Source organism: Perissodus microlepis, chromosome 4 (genome assembly GCF_051167445.1).
Source record: "Perissodus microlepis isolate ML-2025 ecotype Zambia chromosome 4, ASM5116744v1, whole genome shotgun sequence".
NCBI classification, from domain to species: Eukaryota; Metazoa; Chordata; class Actinopteri; order Cichliformes; family Cichlidae; genus Perissodus; species Perissodus microlepis.
The window spans coordinates 21,041,488-21,063,906 of record NC_140464.1 but is presented as its reverse complement, the minus strand read 5'-3'; the positions used below and the strand labels follow the sequence as shown (position 1 = coordinate 21,063,906).

General features: G+C 40.4%; 1 protein-coding gene and 1 pseudogene across 1 annotated transcript; both read left to right on the top strand.

The window, feature by feature from the left end:
- The first annotated feature begins 389 nt into the window (after nt 1–389).
- Nucleotides 390–21,136, top strand: LOC146388866 (protein NLRC3-like). Its single transcript, XM_084924711.1, has 9 exons — nt 390–432; nt 2,153–3,366; nt 3,757–3,938; nt 4,023–4,190; nt 4,775–4,948; nt 12,413–12,586; nt 14,174–14,347; nt 14,466–14,515; nt 20,601–21,136. The coding sequence occupies exons 1-9, from the start codon at nt 390–392 to the stop codon at nt 21,134–21,136; spliced, it is 2,715 nt and encodes a 904-aa protein (XP_084780837.1).
- On the top strand, nt 6,968–7,636 carry LOC146388867 (uncharacterized; annotated as a pseudogene).
- Nucleotides 21,137–22,419: the final 1,283 nt, after the last annotated feature.

Genomic DNA, 22,419 nt, shown 5'->3' with positions numbered 1-22,419 from the left:
TACTTTGTGAATCGATATTTGTAGGCCACCATGACAGATGAACCCTGGGGCTAAAAAAAAAAAAAAAAAATGCTCAACCCTGTATATAACTTTATTATATACTAGTGAAAGTGGAAGCAATCTGTTGTTCATCATGTCATATTACACCTTACCATGAATGTTCTTATGTACAATTTCAATTTATTATTTAGTTCACTTCAAACAAATAATAAAGCTTATCAAAATTATACAAAATGCACACACTTTTTTTCCACCGCACACGAGTCACTCACAGAGCAGAAGTGAGCTACATATATATAAAATTCTGATGTATCCGCTCAGCCTGACAACTGTTCACTTCCTGTCTTCCTGCTTTTTTTTCAAAAAAAAAATCCAGCCACAGCTTCAGAATGCAACATGGCTGTTTCATTGCAGCATTTACAGGACACAAAGGTAAGAAAAAAAGATTATATATATACATATATATATATATATATATATATATATATATATATATATATACACATATATATATATATATATATATGTATGTATATTAGAGATGGCACGATACCACTTTTTTATGTCCGATACCGATATCATAAATTTGGATATCTGCCGATACCGATATGAATCCGATATAGTGTGTTTTTTAATCAATAAAACTGTTTTTTTAATATCTTGCTGCTTTTTGTATAAGTTAATACTCAAGTTAAAAAAAACAAAACAAAAACCACTAAAGCTATTCTGTTATACCTGTATGCAAAAAATACACTGCACCCAAAATATTTCATAGTTCAGCAATACTGATCAATCTAATAAACTTAAACCTACTCCATCCTCCCTATTCTGGTATTTTAAAGAGTAAGCAACCTAACTAATAGGGCTCTAAAACACCCAGCAAAAAAAAAAAAAAAGGGAACCACCCACCACCTCATGGTGCTTAATCGACGTAATAAACTTTCATTTGATGCAGTGTGAAAAAAAATGCACAGAAATCAATTATTTTTCAAGAATAATTAAATAGATTCAACATCTTTCTTCAACAGAATTGTAGACTGCACAGATTGTACCTTCCCAAAGGAAAAAGTACTATAGCTTACTAGGGTATATTAGACTAGTAGTATTAGACAAACCCATACTTTATTCATAATAGAACAGCTTGCTTTTCTCCAGAAAAGCAAGAATTTATATTGAATATCTGTGATGTTCGGGCCCACTGGAAATCGCTGTAAGCTATCAAGAACACTTCCAAAAGAATTTGTGTCCATGTATATAGTTCACTATTCCATCCTCAAATTCAGGTTAAAATTTGTTGTACAAAGACGGAGCCATATGCAAACATGTTCTAACAGCTTCTTCTGGGTCAAAATTCATTTAAAATGGAGTGAGGTACAGTAGAAAACTGGGGTCAGATGAATAGAAATTTACGCTACGTCCACACGTACACGGGTATTTTTGAAAACTGAGATTTTCCGTTTTCGTTTTAAAAAATAATCCCGTCCACACCAAAACAATAACGCGGCGCACAGTGTGACGTCAAAAAAGGCGCACACCTTTGACGCTGCGTTTTCTCCGTTTTTCTCGTCCACACGTAAATGCAAAAACGGAGTTTTCAAAAATATCCACCCTGGCCGGAGTTTTTAAAAATCTCTGTTTTCAGTGACCGAAAACGCCATTTACGTGTGGACGAAAGGCGCAAACGCATAGAAAAATCTGCGTTTTCAAAAATACCGAGGTACGCGTGGACGTAGCCTTGAATTCATTCTTTGAAAACACGGACACCATATCCTCTTGACCAATTAAGGAGAGGGACCAACTGTATTATTGCCTAAGGAATTGGCAGTTTCCTCATCTATAAGGGCATTGTGGCATGGCTTCATAATAGAAGAGTTTTGTTGCCTGCAATCAAGACCTTACAACAACTGAAACATTTGATAAATTATTAAATGAAACATTTAATGATGTATCAGACAACAATTTAAACATTTGATGATGATTTTTTATATGCTCTATTGTGAATAAAATACGGGTTTGGATTTGAGGTTTTATTTAACATACTTATCGCAGCCGTTCTGAGGGCTTTTTATCCTTTACCAAGGTCAAAATGACCAAGTTAACGTTAAAATTATATGTTTTGTTTGAAATTGGTGGTTTTCCTCTTTACCTACAGCAGAAGATGTCATCAAGGAGGTATTTAAAAAGAACAAAGAATATCTGAGGCAAAAGTGTCAGTGGGAGTTGGAAGGCACTGAAAAGTCTCGTATGGATGAAAAATCATTGGATAAAATTTACACACAGCTCCACATTATACAAGGAGAGAGTGAACATGTCAATGAACAACATGAGATCTGGGAGATTGAAGATAAAGCGAGGAATCAAACTGTTGAGGGTACTAAAATCAACTGTAATGATATCTTTAAACATGTGCAAGGCGACAAGGTCATGACAGCAATTCGGACTGTGATGACAAAGGGAATCGCTGGCATTGGAAAAACTGTCTCTGTGAAGAAATTCATCCTTGACTGGGCAGATGGAAAAGCCAATCAGGACTTGGACTTCATCCTTATGTTTCCATTCAGGGAGCTAAATCTGGTCCAAGATGATCAGATTAGCTTTGAGAACCTTGTGAAAACATTCCATCCAGAACTTAAAACCATAGCAGTTGCGAGAGCTTTGGCTGATCGTAAAGTTTTGTTCATCTTTGATGGTCTCGATGAAAGTCAACTTCAGCTGAAATTCAAAACGACCACAATACTGGATGATGCTACGAAGGTGTCCTCAGTGGACACTCTGGTGACCAACCTTATCAGGAAACATCTTCTTCCCTCTGCACTTGTTTGGATTACCTCAAGACCAGGAGCAGTTCGACGCATCCCTATTAAGTATGTCGACCAGTGGACCGAGGTCAGAGGATTTGATGATCCACAAAAAATAGAGTACTTCAGAAAGAGAGTTGAGGACAAAGCAGTCGCTGAAAAAATAATTGAACACATAACAATGTCACGGAGCCTGTACATTATGTGTCACATACCTATCTTCTGTTGGATTGCTGTACATGTTTTTGAGTATTTGATGCGTAAAATGAGAAACACCAAAGATGGAAACCAAAAAATACCCACAACTCTTACTGGGATGTACACACACTTCCTTCTTATTCAGACAACGATAGCTAATGGAAAATATGGCGACCAGGAAGAGCCTGATACAGCAGAGATCTTTAAGTCAAATGAAGAGTTCATTTTGAAATTAGGCAGGTTGGCTTTTGAGCAACTAGAAAAAGGCCGGATCATATTCACTGCTAAAGATCTGAAGAAGTATGACATAGATATAACGAAAGCTGGAGTTTACTGTGGGTTGTGTACAGCAATATTCAAAGAAGAGAGTGTGTTCCTCAATCATCTGTTTAAAATATTGTTCTTTTCATGCTGCAGGAGGTGTTACAGTTAGCTAATCAGTGCCTTTACCATTTTGTGTGCCACAAAGGGAATATTTGAAATATCTAATGCTTATTTTGATTTGGCATGTTGTTGTGGACTGGTTCTATATAAGTAAAATGAAATTGTAAGATCTAATTGATCTTTTTTTTTTTAAATGTTCAATTAGGGAAAACAAAATCCTTTCCCCTATGGAAATCCCGTAATATTGGACAGTGTCAGGGTGCAGATGGAAAAGGGGTTTATTGAGTTCACAATTGTCTATTAAGTTAAGAAATAATGTATGCTTTTAAAAACTGTATCTGATATTTAAACAATTGTCCTTTTATTAATTCTACAGAATCTCAGGTGTAAATGTCGGTGTTGGGAATATAAAACTATCTCTTCAGCTCTTTGCATGCCACACTCTGTGTTAACTGAACTGCACATAGTGAATAGTACTTTTGGCAGTAGGGCGGATAAATGTGCAGAAACCTTGGCTGATGGACTGAAAAATTCTCAGTGTAAACTAGAAGCTCTAAGGTTAGTAAAATTATCATATTTATATGATTGTTTTGTAACATCTTGTACTGATTTCTTTTGATTTTGTGTCCTTTGGTCTTGCAGTCTTTCTGGCAAAGGGCTTGCAGAAAGAGAGATGGAAGATTTTGCATCAGCCATCAAATCAGTCATCTCAAATCTAAGAGAACTAGAGTTGAGTGGTGACATACTTGAGGACTCATTGTTCTCTGTACTGTCTGTTGGTCTAGGCTGCCCTAAACTTGAGAAGCTCAGGTCAGTTTAAGATATCGTGGCATGATGTGTTGCTTTTTGAAATCTTTTAGCCTACTTTACTTTGTCAGACCGGTTCTAGTTAAAGGAAGTCTTGATTCAACAGGTCCGGAAGTAACCAGGCCTGGGTGTAGATAGTGAAATTGAATTGAGCCTTCTAAAAATACCCAGTGGTCAGAACTAGAGTTTCTTCTTCCCTGTGGCTAAAGGAGAAGATTGTGGATCACCAAGTTTTCTGGGGATGAATAAATTTTGTGTTCATGTAAAGTGCTTTGGCTCAGAATGGGAGCACTAATCTGCAGTAGTGGGTCCTGTTTGGCAGAGGAGAAACAGCCTCTGGAGAGGGCCTTTGCTGATTTAAGTGGATACATGTGAGGTGACACCATACAGTAACTCTAATTGTAAACAGTGTTTAAAAGATTAACAATTAGTCAAAATCTTCTATGTAAAAGTGTCTCCCCCCACAGTCACTAAAATTCACAACTCAGTGTCTTGTTTTCTTAGATTAGAAGGACGTTTGCTAAAACTTGGATAGTATAATCTATGTTTATATCTAATCTAATGTTTTTTATCCTCTGTGCCAAAAGAATGAACCAACATTATAGGACTGCGGAAATCTGCAAAATGCTGGTGACAGCATTCACATCCAAACCTTTTTACCTGAGAGAACTGGAACTAAACTACACCCAGTTTAAAGACTCGGAAATGAAGATCCTCTCAGATGGGCTGAAAAACAAAAACTGTAGACTGGAGGTACTGAGGTAAAACACTGCATCAAAAAAAACATTTGAAGCAGGATTTAGATACTTGAAAATTTTTACTTTTGAGTTTAAAATAGCACAAAATTGTATGTATATCTATATATATATATATATATATATATATATATATATATATATATATATATATGTATGTATATGTACATATATATATATATATATATATATATATATATATATGTATATGTACATATCTATATCTATCTATCTATCTATGTATATATATATATATATATATATATATATATGTATATATGTACCCGTGTCTGTGTGGGTTCACTCCGGGTACTCTGTCTTCCTCCCACAGTCCAAAGACATGCAGTTAGTAGGGTTAGGTTAATTGGAAACACTAAATTGCTCACAGGTGTATGCGAGTCACCACACCTAGTGCTCCGATTACCACTGGGACCACTGTTACCTTCACCCTCCACATCTTCTCGAACTCTTCCCTGAGCCCTTGGTATTTTGCACCTGGGATCTTGCCTGGTGTGATAGACAGCTATAAGTACCTGGGGATCCCACAGGCGAATGGGAACCATGAACAGGCCGCTAGGAAAGCTGCAACCACCAAGTACCTGCAGAGGGTCAGGCAACTCCTGAGGAGTCAGCTGGATGGTAAGAACAAGATCCGGGCTATCCACACCTACAACCTGCCCATGATCAGGTACCCTGCTGGGATAATAAGCTAGCCAATGGAGGAGATAGAAGCCATCGACATCAAGACAAGGAAGCTCCTTACCATGCATGGAGGGTTTCACCTCAAGTCTAGCACCTGGAGGCTGTATGCTACACGGAAGGAAGGAGGCCGGGGACACCACAGTCCAGGATGAGACAACAAACATCCATTAATACATCAGGAAGATGGCCCTGACCGGCCGCATGCTCAGTGAATACCTCAGGCAGCAGAAACCCAAGAAAGAGGAGGAAAAGGAGGAACTATCATGGAAGGACAGGCCCATGCACAATATGTACCACCGGCAGATAGAGGAGATGGCTGATATCCAGAAATCCTACCAGTGGCTGGACAAAGTTGGACTGAAAGACTGCACGGCCATATTCTCTTAATATCATATAGCTATTTCTAGAGGCAAGAATTTTTATACTAGATTCTGTTTTAAATCAGGTTGTGATCTTAAAGTCAATAACACTGATTTTAACGTAATGTACAACAATTGTAATGTCTTTTAAATCTTAAACTGCCTTTTCCCCAGTAAGGGTTATGGTGAAATTTAAGTTGTTCTTTTGTATGATTGCACAATGCCTGCATGAGAGGACCCCTTAGTAATCTGTACAGGAGAAGTTTCAATTCAGTTTTATGTATACATTGCAAAATTACAACAACAGTCACCTGGAAATAAGACTGTTAGTCACACAAATGTGAAATGCTGTGCTTAGGTCTCGGCCCCCTCCTTCTAACACGGCCGACCAGCCCCTCCTAACTCATTCTCGCTTTTGTCCCGTGAGAAACTACTTTGAGCCCTCTCAGCGCGTCCAGGCAAACTTGATTGGCTGCTTAACAGTTCTCAGGCATCCCTCCTAGGAGTCTGTCGCCGAATACAGTTTTTCCGGTTCCAGTTTGGATTGTGCTGAGCAAGTCCTTCGAAAGAAGCGTACTTATAGTTACACTCTGGTGAACTGTAATCGTGTTAGGTGATCTGTTCAGGCAGTTCCTGGTTTTAGTTAGCGAGGTAGCCGACTTTGTGTAACTTAGGCTAACGCGTTACGGCGAGCCTTTTCAGTGTCCGTCTAGCATTAACTTGTTAGCAGGCCACAAACCGTATTAGTGTCTCACTAGCATTAGCTTGTTAGTCAACCTCAGGGTTCAGTTAGCATTAAGTTGCTAACGATATTGGCTAGCAGAATGCAGCTAACGTATCACAATGACCTGACTCCCGCTACGACTAGCTTGAATTTAATCCCCACTGCTAGCTCTGACTACGAACAGGCTAATGTGTCGTGATGAGCCTGGTGTAGCCTGGTCTCACCCCCTTTCCGCTAACCATGTCTACGGCTCCTACCCCCGCCAAGGGGTCGGAACCAAAGGCCAAAGAGGCTGCATCCCTCATACAATGTGTATCATCTGTATGGGTGCCAAGCATGCTCAGGCTTCACTGGTGGACCCTCAGGGATGCCCACACTGTGCGTTTATGCCAGAGAAAGTCCTGGAAAGGAGGCTGAGAGTAGCAGCAATGAACATTCTGGACCCCCACCTGTCGGCTGCTATTGCTACGAGTGACATCCGTCATCGGCGATCCTCCGCGAGCTGGGCGGACATGATGAAAGAATAGTCCCTGCTCATGCCCCCATTGTTCGAGGACTTCCTTGATCAAAACGTGGGCGAGCCGGGTGGTGAGGACGGAGAGGGTGATGCCAACTTTGACCTACTCAACCTAGAGGACATGTATGATAAAGAGGAGCATGACTCCACCTACCCTCCCCAGCTGTCCAGGTCACTGAATGGGGCAGAAGTTGCGCCCCCGGCGGACAGCAATTTGTACAAGGTCTGCAAATGGGCTGCTAGGTATCCCATGGCCAGCTGCCCAGGATATCGAAGGGGCAGGACACAACCTGCATGATGGCAAGCGGCTCCCACCAGCCTCAGTCAGAAATTCTAGAAGACATGGGCCGTCAGCTGGACTCGGGTTCCCTAAATCCAGCCCTGTGGGATGAAATCTGCGTGGTTAATGATCTCATCCTTCGCTCCTCCAGGGGGGCAGTCCAAGGTTGTGGGCGTGTAATGGGCCTTGCAGTCTCGGGTGAGAGAGACTTGTGTCTAAACCTGTCAGGCTTAGATGATGCTCAGAAGGCTGAGGTCATGGATGCAGCCTATGACCCGACCAAGGGTCTCTTTGGCCCTGCCCTGGAGAAAATAAGAGAGACAAGCACCCACAGAAAGCAGGAGGGAAACGCATTCAATCTCTGCTTGCCCAGAACCCCTAACCCACAACCTCAGCAGGTGCCAAGAGCTGCTTTGCGGCAGCAGCAGTAGCTGTGAGAGGGAGACAGAGTGGGGCCAGAATAGAGAGAGGAGCGGGAGGCCCTCAATCCGCTTGCTCACCAGGTCAAAGTTGAGAATCCAAGACCTTGGGGCAAGCATTCTGGAAAGAAAATAAAAACAAAAGAAAATCACTGCCATTTCTCCTTGTCCCCAGCTGGGGGAGCTTACGCTCTTTGTGAGGGGGACAGCCCCAACTCCTTCCAGGAGACAGAGGTGACGTCGTCTTTCAGCGGAGGAAAGTTGTGCAGTTTCAACACTGTCTCCGCCTCCTTGGCCTCATGGTCTCGGTGATATCGTGGTACATTTGGGGCTGCTCATGATGAGGGATTTTCAGCAGTGAGTTGCCTCTCTGCAGCTCTGCCCTCACCCACATCTCGGTCACAGTGTAAAAATAACACAGTCCTGTATTGCGGCTCTCGGCCATGGAGGAGCCTGACAGCTCTCGCTGCGGGGGTACCTCTGGGGGCAGTATCATCCAGGGGGACTCTGACCATAGACTGTCCCTGTCAGGTTGGGGTGCAACTATGATGGGCAGAGCAGTGAATGGCGTTTGGTCGCGGCGACTGGCTCTGAATCACATAAATCTGCTGGAGCGCAGCGCAGTGCTCTTAGGTTTACAGCATTTTCTGTCATATCTCCGGGGGCAACATGTTTTAGTGAAAACAGACAACTCCATGGTAGTTGCTTTTAAGAACTGCCAGGGCGGTACCCGTTCCCGGCAACTACACAGGTTAGCCAGGGAAGCAATTGTGTGGAGCAGCACACAGCTTCTCTCCCTTCGAGCAACTCATGTGCCAGGAATTCTGAACAGGGGGGGCCGATCTCCTGTCCAGAGGGAATCCACTGTTCGGAGAATGGAGACTTCACCCACAGGTGGTGGAGCAGATATGTCAGAGATACTGCCAGGCTGCCATAGATCTCTTTGCCTCGCGAGAAAACATTGTCCACTGTTTTTCTCCCTGTCAGACGCAGATGCCCCACTGGGCGTGGATGCGCTGGCCGATCCTTGGCCAATGGTAAATGGTAAATGGACTGGTTCTTATATAGCGCTTTTCTACTCTTCTGAGCACTCAAAGCGCTTTACACAACTTGTGCATTCACCCATTCACACAAGCACATTTTTCTAGGTGCTTTCTATGTAACATTCACACACACTCATACTCCGATGAATGCATCGGAGAGCAATTTGGGGTTAGTATCTTGCCCAAGGATATTTGGCATGCAGACTAGGGGAAGCCAGGAATCGAATCACCAACCTTCCCATCAGTAGATGACCTGCTCTACCGCCTGAGCTACAGCCACCCCAAGCACCCCAAACACACTACTGTATGCTTTCCTTCCCCTCAGCTTCATCTCCCCAACACTGATCAGAGTGAGGGATCAGGGGCTGTCGCTGATTTTAATAGCCATGAAAAGCAGGCAATCCCTTTTCAGTGTTCAGTGGTGGAGCTGTTGTGTTTTCTTCAGAACATGCTGGACAAAAGGAGAGCTTTTTCCACTATAAAGGTCTGTTTGGCAGCTATCTCAGCCTGCAATGTGGGGTTTGGTGATAAACCTTCCTGTCAGCACCTACTTGTATGACGCTTCATGAGGGGTGTGTGTCAAACGCTCCCAGTCTCTAGACCACTGGTCCCTTTGTGGGATCTGTCAGTTGGTTTAGACGCCCTCTCCCACCACCCCTTTGAGCCTTTTGGGGCAGGGGAGTTGTAGTTTATCTCGTAAGACCGCTCTGCTGTTGGCTCTAACCACAGCTACGCAAGTAAGTGAATTGCAGGCTCTGTCTATCCACCCCTCTTGTTTACAGCTGGCTCCTGTACTCACTAAAGCATGCCTAACCCAGCCTTTGTCCCTAAGGTGATGGAAAGATCATACAGGTGCTCTACAGTAGAGCTCCTGTACTTATGTTGACAGAAAAGCTGGATTCAGGAAGGCAGATCAGCTGTTTGTTTCCTGGGCCTCCCCTCACAAGGGCAGGCCCTTACCACGCCAGAGGCTAGCTCATTGTAGAAGCCATACCTCTGGCTTATAGCTGTAAGGGCTCGCAGGTCCCCCCGGGACACCGAGCTCAGTCTACTAGGTGTGTGGCCACATACTGGGCTTTGTTCAGAGGTGTTAGTCCAGGATATTTGCGCTGCAGCAAGCTGGGCTACACCACACACGTTTGTCCGGTTTTATAGGCTGGATGTTGCAAAGTCATCCCTGGCTCAAGCAGTGCTGGAATCTGGTGCCTCAGGTTCGACCTGAGATCCTGGAGTTGTACTGGAGCGTAGCTTTGGAAGCTGGTGCAATCTGGGAGGGTGCCATATCTCCCATAGTGAAACACTGAGCTAAGTTAAAAAAAGAATGTTAGGTTATTTAATGTAATCCCTGGTTCTTTGATAACAGAGAGGGGTATTTCGCCAACACTTCCCCCTTGCTTGGGCACAGAAATCTGCTTGGAATGGGACTGGTCGGTCGTGTTAGAAGGAGGGGGTGGAGCCCTGAGCACGGCTCAACAAGTCTTTCATAGACAGACGTGGTGTCATTAAAGCTTCCGTAGTTGGTTAGGTCAGGGTGATTCCCATAGTGAAACACCTCACTCTGTTATCAAAGAACCAGCAATTACATTAAGTGACGCAATATTCTGATAGCAGAAACAGTCTGTCTTATAGTTCTCAGATGGATGAATGAATGAATGAGCACATATATATACAGGGAGTGCAGAATTATTAGGCAAGTTGTATTTTTGAGGAATAATTTTATTATTGAACAACAACCATGTTCTCAATGAACCCAAAAAACTCATTAATATCAAAGCTGAATGTTTTTGGAAGTAGTTTTTAGTTTGTTTTTAGTTTTAGCTATTTTAGGGGGATATCTGTGTGTGCAGGTGACTATTACTGTGCACAATTATTAGGCAACTTAACAAAAAACAAATATATACCCATTTCAATTATTTATTTTTACCAGTGAAATCAATATAACATCTCCACATTCACAAATATACATTTCTGACATTCAAAAACAAAACAAAAACAAATCAGCGACCAATATAGCCACCTTTCTTTGCAAGGACACTCAAAAGCCTGCCATCCATGGATTCTGTCAGTGTTTTGATCTGTTCACCATCAACATGCGTGCAGCAGCAACCACAGCCTCCCAGACACTGTTCAGAGAGGTGTACTGTTTTCCCTCCTTGTAAATCTCACATTTGATGATGGACCACAGGTTCTCAATGGGGTTCAGATCAGGTGAACAAGGAGGCCATGTCATTAGTTTTTCTTCTTTTATACCCTTTCTTGCCAGCCACGCTGTGGAGTAGTTGGACGCGTGTGATGGAGCATTGTCCTGCATAAAAAATCACGTTTTTCTTGAAGGATGCAGACTTCTTCCTGTACCACTGCTTGAAGAAGGTGTCTTCCAGAAACTGGCAGTAGGACTGGGAGTTGAGCTTGACTCCATCCTCAACCCGAAAAGGCCCCACAAGCTCATCTTTGATGATACCAGCCCAAACCAGTACTCCACCTCCACCTTGCTGGCGTCTGAGTCGGACTGGAGCTCTCTGCCCTTTACCAATCCAGCCACGGGCCCATCCATCTGGCCCATCAAGACTCACTCTCATTTCATCAGTCCATAAGACCTTAGAAAAATCAGTCTTGAGATATTTCTTGGCCCAGTCTTGACGTTTCAGCTTGTGTGTCTTGTTCAGTGGTGGTCGTCTTTCAGCCTTTCTTACCTTGGCCATGTCTCTGAGTATTGCACACCTTGTGCTTTTGGGCACTCCAGTGATGTTGCAGCTCTGAAATATGGCCAAACTGGTGACAAGTGGCATGTTGGCAGCTGCACGCTTGACTTTTCTCAGTTCATGGGCAGTTATTTTGCGCCTTGGTTTTTCCACACGCTTCTTGCGACCCTGTTGACTATTTTGAATGAAACGCTTGATTGTTCGATGATCACGCTTCAGAAGCTTTGCAATTTTGAGACTGCTGCATCCCTCTGCAAGATATCTCACTATTTTTGACTTTTCTGAGCCTGTCAAGTCCTTCTTTTGACCCATTTTGCCAAAGGAAAGGAAGTTGCCTAATAATTATGCACACCTGATATAGGGTGTTGATGTCATTAGACCACACCCCTTCTCATTACAGAGATGCACATCACCTAATATGCTTAATTGGTAGTAGGCTTTCGAGCCTATACAGCTTGGAGTAAGACAACATGCATGAAGAGGATGATGTGGACAAAATACTCATTTGCCTAATAATTCTGCACTCCCTGTATATATATATATATATATATATATATATATATATATATATATATATATATATGTGTGTGTGTGTGTGTGTGTGTGTGTATAAATGTATATCTGTGTGTATGTGAGTGATAAGATTAGAATTACTGAAAAAAATGTAATTGCTAATATTTTTAAAAATTTTGTTAATGATTATATTCCTATATTTTTCTGTCAGCCTCAGTCACAACAGACTCACTGAGAAAGGCTGTAAGATACTCGCCTCAGCAATCAGCTTTACAGCCTTGCACCTGAAAGAGCTGGACCTGAGTTACAATGATCTGCTGGACCAGGGAGCGATGGAACTATCTCAAGCATTGAGGAACCCAAACTGTGGTTTAAAAACACTCAGGTTAATATAATAAATCTCATTTAACTTCAAACCATGTTATCACAGTATATCTAGATTTAGCAATTGCAAAAAAAGGATTAAGTCTGCATTTTTAAAACGGTTTATCTATCTATCTATCTATCTATCTATCTATCTATCTATCTATCTATCTATCTATCTATCTATCTATCTATCTATCTAAAGCTAGAGCACAGCAAAAGGCACTCCACGTGGGACCATGACACACACACATGATGCTAGATGTCCAAAGGGAGATTGAGAAAAGACTAATAAAATGGTGCTCAGGTAGAGCTGGGCGATAGAACGATAACGATATGTATTGCGAAATAACTTTTTCTCGATAGAAAAATGAAACTATTGCGATAGACCTCATCTCTCTCTCTCCTCCTCTCTTATAAAAAAACGAATAGCCAATACAAATTAAGTAGCACAGAGCCGAACCAATCACAGCCGCAGCGTCACGTAACTTGTTACGTACAGCTCAAGTGCCAAGCCGCACATGTGTATTTGTTTGGGAAGCAGCCAGCCGCCGTGCGGCCAGGTAATGGAGGAAATGAGTGTGCCGACTAGAGAAAAATCAACCGAGAGCTTGGGTGACCAGGTTACCAAAGAGAACACAGATGACGGTTCCAATGCCAGAGAGATTGTCGAAAGGAAAGGCCAGAGAAGTTCCGTAGTGTGGAGGTATTTCGGCTATTTGAAGTCTGACAAAAAACAGAGTAACGTGCACTGTAAATTGTGCCGAAAGCATGTTCCCACAAAGTCTGGAAATACAACAAACCTTTTTTATCACCTGAAGCAGTGCCACCCACTAGAGCACGCTCAATCTCTGACTGAAAGCGCTAATTCGTCATCGAAAACAACCAGGGGAATCCCTGTGAAGCAGCAACAGTCAATTGAGTCGGCTTTCTCCAGGGTCTTACCATATGACAAAAAAGCTAAGAGACATAGCAACATAACGAGTGCCATAGCTTACTGTCTTGCTAAAGACATGGTACCAATAAACAAAACACGAAAATGAAGGATTCAAGCAGCTAATTAAGGTAATGGATCCTCGTTACCAACTCCCTGGACATAAACATTTCTCTCAGACAGCGCTTCCAAAGCAATATTATATAAGTTAGTCAATTTTGTCTCTTCTTCTGTAAAATAAACTAAGATTTATTTTTAGAATTAATATTTTGTGGAACTGACAATTTAGTAGTCTGTTTTGTTTATTCTATTTTGAAACTGAAATGCTTTAGCGGCTACCTTTTGTGTAGTTTGTAATATTTGCCTTTATTTTGCCTAAACTGAAGCCTCATTTTAAGTACATCTGCCCTGTTGAACTTATTATGGGAAATAAATATTTAAATCAAAACAAGCTGCTGATTATTTCACATTTTACTTGTGAGCAACAGCACATTTAAATTTTACATATATAGTTATTTGGCTTATATCGTGATATATATCGTTATCGCCTGAAATGAAAAAAGCATATCGTGATATGAAAAAATCTTATATCGCCCAGCTCTATGCTCAGGCCATGACAGGAAGTGAAAATGTGCCCTGATCATTTAACACACATCTGCTGTTCGATTTTTGTAGGTTGTCATTTTGTAAAATGACGGGAGATGGAGGCTGTTCTTTGGTCTTGGCTCTAAACTCAGACCACTGCAGCCTCAAAGATCTGGACCTCAGCTTCAATAACCTCACCAAAGAAGTTGTGAAACTGCTGACTGAAAAACAAAAGGATTTGTGCTGCAGTCTGGAAAATCTCAAGTATGAAAAAAAAAACTGTTCTGTTTAGAACAGTTTTATATTTTTATAACACTTTTATACTGATTTCTGATTCACTTTTATTGTTTTTCATAATCAACAATGTTTGTTTGTCCATTAGTGTGGACCACAATGAAGAATGTTGGGTTGATCTGAAGCTACTGAGACAGTGTAAGAAAATATTTTTTCTTCATGATATTCTACATCTGTGATGTGATTGGAGAAGAATGCGCCCATGCATGCATGCACGTTCATGCACACGTACATGCGCACGCACCGTCCAGAACTGCCTGCTTTGCTCTTCACGTACCCCGCACCTGTCTCCTCCTGGCGTGTGTGTTTTAATTAGGTTTATCTGTTTTATAAACTGGTATTTAAGTTTTCAGTGTAAATTTTTACAAGCAGGAATGACTTTTTATAGATGGAGGAATAGGGATGGGTACCGGTATCCGGTGCCATCATGGCACCGGTTCTGACATAAACGGTAGTAACCAGACCGAAAAGCAGCGCACATTTCGGTGCTTTATTTCGGTGCTTTTTTTTCCTGAGCTGTGATACACTTTAGATTCTAGCCAATCATTTTACGTTTCCGAGGATAGTAGGCGGGTCCAGGTACGTACATTCTTTTAGAGCAGAGCTACAGATTAAAAATGCCCAAGGCAAAGCGGTCAAAAGTCTGGCTGTACTTCACAGCAAAAGATGCAAACTCAGCAGCCTGCAACAAGTGCTTTAAGGTGATACTGTGATACTGTCAAAGGAAGTAACACCTCAAATCCGTTGAAACACCTGGCGACGCATAGCATTTTTTTTAAAAGCCGAGAAATGCGCCGTATTTGATAGCTTGCTGCGAGACCTCACACCGTGCACATCTACTGCGGGTGTGGTGCCTGTTATCGGACCCGGAGTTAACAACATCTCCCAAAAACACGAAGAGGAGAGTCCTGGCCCCTAGCCCTGCCAGTGTAGCAGAAATGATGACGGATGATGATGGCAGCAGCAGCCATTCTTCTCTGCGTGAGTAGCTTAATGTTGTTCTTGTGTAATTTACGTTGAGTAGGCTAACCACGTTATTACATTAATGCATGTAAGGTGAACTAGCAAACACCGTCATAGTTACATGCGGCTGTCTTCTTGTTTGATGGCAGGTACTCCCTTCACCCTGGCCAAAAAGGCTAAAATGACCAAAGAAAAAGTGGAAAACAGTTAAACATGAGAGGTTTTTGGACAAAGTTTGTTTTTTCCATTGATTAAGCACTGCTTCCAGCCAAGAGTGATACCATATATGCCCCATAGCTGCAGAAAAGGCTAACATTGTTATCTTTTTACAAAAAAACAGCTGAACATGAGAGGTTTTTGGACCAATTTTTTGTTCTCCATTCTTTAAGCACCGGTTTGAGCACCGTTTAAGCACCGGCACCGTTTCAAAAGTACCGGTTTGGCACCGGTATCGGATAAAACCTAAACGATACCCATCCCTATGGAGGAACCAATTATTTAATGTTGCTTTATTCTAACACTATGGAGGAGCCTTATAGGAAGACCTATTTGCTTTTTAGTCAGCGATCTGAATGGAGAATAAAGCCTTATGTGGAGTGGAAGACCTATTTGGTTTTGTTAGAACCAATCTTACTGGATTTGGGGTTTGTTTGTGCGACTCTTTTTACTTGTTTTAACAGCAGGGTGTTTTTCTCAAGTGTCCTCTGTGGTTGTTTATTTCACCTGTTTTGCTTTGAGAGCTTTTATTGCCCTTTCCCTGTCATGTGTAGTCTTTATGTCTGAGAAAACGCAGTCTAAACCTTCAGAATGTCCTTTCATCAAAAACATTTGTTTCCTGAGAAGCCGGACACCTATGGACGTGTTCGTGTGTGCCCTCAACTGCCCCCACCCAGCTGTAAAACCAAGTGTTTTTGGGAACTAAATTTCAAAATGTAAGACAAATACAGTATACTGACTTTGATGCCATCTTTAAAACGTAGATGTGTAATTAACAGGCAATATATTATTTAATTTTGTTTTATCAAGCGTGGCAAGTATTTCAGATTTCAGTGTGAATTAATACAAACAGAAATTACTTTTATAGACGCAGAATCAAATGATTTAATGTTGTTTTTTTTAGACTCTGCTCTGAAAGGTAAATTTGATTTGTTTTTAACTTAGAGAAACATAGTGTGAATCTTTCTTCTCTTAAAAAAGCTTTTTCACAGGTTTAAACTGTGTGGTCTGTCTTTCTGGGAAAACGCAGGACAACTTGTGAAATGAGAGCATGCACTACCCTCCAGAACTCTCAGCTTTGCCCGTCCGTTGTTAGTGAAACTTAATATTTTATGGATCTAAATGTTTAGAGAAAATAGTGATGTACTCAACTATGTGTCTCTTTAAATTGTAGATGCTTATTCTAGGCTACTTTATTTATCTCCCACTGAATCTGCTTGTGATATGCTATGTATAAAGGTTCTGAACTTTTCCAAAATGGCGTAGAGCAGTCAATTTTCCCTCCTGTGGCTTTGAGCAGTGTGGCTGGTGGAAGTTTTTAGTTTATTTGTTCAACTGAACGTGATTGTGGAAAATTAGTGTACTGTTTGATTTGAGTTTCGTGTTGGATCCCTTTCTTCGATTGGCAATTCTCTTGGAGAAATGAAGACACAGATTAGGGCTTACAAGTTTTGTTCTGCCCCTGGGGTGAGTGCGAATTTGTGCAGCAGATCCCAGCGTGGAAGCTGATGGTCCAGAGTGAGGGACCAAGCAGCCAAGGCAGGACAGGTAAAAATGTCTTCAAAATGAGTTTTCTTTATTTTAACCCTCAAAAAAAAGTTCAGAAAGACAGTTCAAAAATATAATTAGCAGGCCCACAAAAGCGGTCAACTAAATATAACTCTACAAAAAGTAATTTCCAGAAACTTAACCAAACAAAGTGGACCCAACTTAACTCACAAACTGACCTAATCACAAACACAGGAGGGTAGTTTTTATAGTGGTTTGGCCAAACCATTTACACACAACAGGTGAAAACAAAAACAAACACCTAACCATACTAACTAAGCACAGAATAACATAAGTAAACCTAAAACATCCCTGTTTCTGATAAGCACTTGGTTGTTCCTGTTGAGTAGGCATTTTGTTTTCAAAGGCCTTAGCCACACCTTTTGCCCAGACAGGAAACAGCCACCTCTGCAAACCAGGTAAAGCAAAGAAAGAAAAACCTAATTAATATAACAGAAAACATTTTTAGAAAAACCACACAATGCTATTATGTGCGCGCCTCATAATATCAGTATTAGGTTTAAGCAAAAACATTAATGAATTATATTAGTGAAGCAACTGCAAATCAAACTAATGAAGTGAATGGGCATTGCATATGCAAAAGAGAATTACAACAATCCAATGTGTTTCTCTGCTCCAAGACACCTGCGGTCCTTGATGAGCATGTCTGTTATAGCCTGCCCTTCATAAATATCTGCCTGTCAGATCTGATTTTTCAAACCTTGTTTAAAATGTGAGTTACTTGTTGTCCAAAAACATTTCCTCAAGATATGCAATGTCGCTGATTTAAAAATGTATACATATTTTCAAGGTTTTAGCTGGATGTCAAACATATGAAAGAATCTTAAGCAAAGTGTGCACCAGTGCACCCTAATGTAGTCCATTGAACTGTATGTTAATAAGTACATTAAGTGTACCTCTAACTCTGAAAAGAGTCTGTATCCATAATTTGTGGATCTACTAATTTGTTCTCAATGACACCTTTGTTTTCATGAAGTTTTACAGATGTTTTACAGATAAAGAAATCCTCGCAAAAGCAAAACAGGTGGTTTTGCTTTTTTACAGCTATCATTTATATTCTTCTGATTTGCATGTGTTTTAGTGTAAATGCATATTTTTGGATGTCCTGAGATATACGCATCTTGAAAAAGCATCCTGTTGTGGGCCTTAGTGCATACAGTTGAGTCTATAATTTGTCTGAAAAAGACAAAATTTTTGCAGATTTGCCTTTGTACACCATCACGGTGTATTTTTGAACAATTGCCACGTCTGAAGTTCAGACTTTAGTTAAAGAACTTTTAGAAAAAAATATTTTTAATGAACAATGAAGTAGACAGTTTTCTAGTCCCCCAGTTTTAAGAGTCTCATTGGACAATTACCAGAAAAGCCATGGTTTTTCACCATAACGAAAGTTATGAGGCCCAAAAAGATTTCAGTGCAAGTGAAAGAGGCCACCATAAAAAATAAAATAAAATAAACATATTAAAACTTTAGGAGTATCCAAATTAGACAAATTGATTCATTCTTTAAAAGAAATAAATGAACTAGCCAGCTAAGCAACACCAAAATGCTTGAAAGACCACAGAAGACAACTAAAGGGGATGTCGCGGCCAGCGGGAGCTGACTGTGTGTTGCGTGAATGATGAACCCAAAACCAGACAACAATGGATGTGTAAATCAACTTGGATTAACAGAAAGCGAGCCTATATTTGTGGCTGATTACAGGGATACACAAAGCAAGGAAAAGCGAATGGGGAAAAAACTAAACTAAAGCCTAAACTGGAAGAAACTATGACTGACTATGAAACTGTGAAATGAACACGATTCTGCACTGGTGTATGTGAGAAACTGTGAATAACGGAACAGAAACATGAACATGAACATAATCTGAGCAGAACCGTGAACAGTTTAATCCTGACGTGACGTGGAGGGTAAATACACAGACGACCTGAGGATGACTGAACGGAAACACACAGGCTAAATGCACACAAGGGGTGATCAGGGGAAGTGGAAACACATGAGGAGATAGCTGACCCAATAAATCACAATGACACCACGGGGGATGTGTAAACTAAGCACATAGAACATAGAAACAAGACCTTCATAATAACCAGGAAACATGACGGTACGCAGACATGACACAATGTTGACAACATGAACCACACTGACATGAAACATGACAAGTAAGACACACTAACCAAAAAAGGAGACTTAACACAGGAGGTGATGACACAACAGATTTTAAATAAACAAGGAACTATAACTAGGAAACCTAGGAGCTTCTGACTGGATGGACTTAACCAAAAACAATGAATAACAAAAAAAAAAGTAACTCAAATCCAACAGCCACAACAAGAACTTAACATACCTTCAATATACCTAAGAAATCACAAAAATATAACAATAACTCACAATGCTCAGTCACAGACCCAGCACCTGACAGTTGATGATGACAGAATTATTTCCTTAGTTAAGAAAACCAACTTCACTTGACTTGGCTGAGTTGACTTGAGTTGGCTGAAAGTTTTTAGACATAATTTGAGTGTGACAAAAACACAACACTATAATGAAGGGCGTTGAGGGGAAGCTGCTTGGCCTACAGCTCTTTGTCAGACACCACAGTGTTGTTTTCTGTGTAGCCATTTCTCTTTTTGTCAGGCTTCTAAAAATTATATATAGAAGGGCCTAGTACCAGGTATTACCGCCAAATTGAAAACTCTAAAAGTCAAGTCAAGTCTTCTTGGGCCAAGCCAACTAGGTACCAGTGGCAGAGAGTCGTAATGTAATTCTACAATCAAGAGATGCCTTCATAAATGGAAATATAGGGTTTACAACAAAGTGCAACCAATGGTTACACTCAACAGGAAAGTCAAATTAGACACTGCCAGAAAACAATGCACTATGATTTTCAGATTATAGATGCAAAACTGAGCAAATGAGCAGCAACTTAAGATGGCTACAGTAAAGGCCTGGCAGGGCATCTCAAAAGAGGAAGCACAGCATTTGGTGATGTCTGTGGCTTGTAGACTTCAGGTTTCAACTGACTGCAGAGAATTTTCATCCTAAAATGATTAAAAACAATTCTTCCATTTAAAATTATGTCAGGCTGTCTAATTCATTTTGAGCTTCTGAAACTGGAAGACTGTATAAAAATGGCTGCAATTTCTAAACAGTAAATGCAAATGTTTACCAAAACCTTTTGAACTATCTACCTGATTAAGTTTAATAGTTGCTTCTAGTTTTGTTCTGATCTGAACAAGTGTGTAATTGGTAGTAATTCTTAAAGTTGTGGCCCCAGTACCATAATTTTGACTTTATTTTGTAGCTCGCCGCTTATTTCACATCCTGAATATTTAGAGATAAGCCTCATAATAACTCAGTAATTATGATGAAACAGAACAGAGCAGAACTTAGCTAATATAAACTCAGACAGAAACCACACTGACATGATAATACTGTTACAAATGATTCACTGTTTTTCCTGCACTGATTACAGATGCCTGTGACCTGACACTTGACCCAAACACAGCATCTGTGAGCATTCGTTTAACCGAGGAGAACAGAAAGGCAGAGGCTGTTCCAGAGAACCAACCATATCCTGATCATCTGGAAAGATTTCATGAAGATCAGGTTCTGTGTGAAGAAGGTCTGACAGGTCGCCATTATTGGGAGGTTGAGTATTTTTTTGCAGATATTGCAGTGGCATATAAAAGTATCAACAGGGTGCCCGACTTTTCCTCTTATTCTTCTTCTGACTATGGTTTTGGTGACAATGAAAAGTCTTGGTGCTTTAAAAACCAGGACAATTGTTTTGCTCATAACCATTCATTTGTAAACCTTATTAGAAATAGAAACTCCGTTGGTGTCTTGGGAGTGTATCTGGACTGGCCAGCAGGCATTTTGTCCTTTTTTGAAATCTCTCCTGATACAGTTACCCACTTGTACACCGTGCACACAACATTTACTGAACCACTCCACCCTGGTTTTGCTGTTTATTTTAATGGATCAGTTTCCCTCTGTAAAATAAAGTAATTAGACAACTTGGATGAAAGGAAAGCAAAATTATTTTAAGCACCAAAGATTGCACACAACATCCTTATAAAAATATATTTAGTTGTCCTAGACTTCAAAACAGTTTTGATCTCATGCATTACATTTGCAAAAAGACGTTTTGCATTTGTGGCAGTAAGTATTGTCAGCATTGACTTAAGTGTAGTGCTTTACACTTATATGTGTGTAGGTGTGCATGTGTGTGGGCTTCCTGTGTTTCCGAAAAATGTAAAAATGCTGTTTCTTATACCTCAATTTTTTATGTGTTCATTCGATTGATATACTACTTTACTGTACTTTACATTTCTGCACCTTTAGTTTCTGAACTTTATTAAACTGTAAAATTAAGTAGTTTCATTTTTTCTTTTGTAACATTTGAAAGGTCCTGTATGAATGCATTTATGATTCCAGTATTCATGCACTTTATACTCACCTCATACATGATTGCAGTGCCCCTTGTTTTAACTAAAAAACAGCAGCTATCATAGAAAAAAATAACAGTTTTATTCCATGTCAAATAATGAAGTTATTAGTGCACTTTTTGCTCAAATTTGCACAAAATGTTATGGTATGTTATTGCTTTCTAGATGGTACTCTAACTATAAGTCAGAAAATAATTTTGTTAACTATGTGCTTTTGTTTTAAGACCTGAGTCAGTCCTTCTCAAATCATCAAATTTTCTTTTAAATCATCTGCAATTTGCAAAAAATTATAGTTATATAATCAAAAATTATAATTATTATACTAAATTATAAAAATAAATATGTTCTGTGCAATTTATATTAGCATGTACTCAAGTATGTGACTTCGTTGGACCGCTTGAATTTTCTTAAATATTTTAACTTGTCAAAAGTGGGTGGATGGACTGTTTTTCCAAAACAAACAAACAAACCATTTGATAAATGGAACTCAAATTTCACAGTTATCATTACATTTGACCAAATTTGTTCTATGAAATTTTTTATCCAAATTGAGGATGGTGAAGCAGAAAAATGTTATTGATTTGACATGTGATTTCATTGTTTTTGAGTGAGAGAGAGAGATTGATACCGAGTTTTGAGATGTGAGAGATTTGTGACGTTTAGCGTGGAGTGTATAGTTAGTGTGTTGTGTAGTTGTTGTTTTGTTTTGTCTGTCAGTGCGGGCACTAGTGAATGTCACAAAGGCAGATCGCAGGCGGAAAACAGGATGAGTGATACAACTCCTGCTATCAGGTCTGCAGGTTTTATACCTGTGCTGTTCTCCTCTGTCTTGTGGCAGACAAA

Bases quoted from the DNA above. Each gene is read 5' to 3' on its own strand.
- LOC146388866 (XM_084924711.1), top strand. From the start codon at position 390: ATGCAACATGGCTGTTTCATTGCAGCATTTACAGGACACAAAG. The intron at 433-2,152 runs GTAAGAAAAAAA...CTTTACCTACAG, and splicing joins AGCATTTACAGGACACAAAG to CAGAAGATGTCATCAAGGAG. The intron at 14,516-20,600 runs GTAAGAAAATAT...CACTGATTACAG, and splicing joins TCTGAAGCTACTGAGACAGT to ATGCCTGTGACCTGACACTT.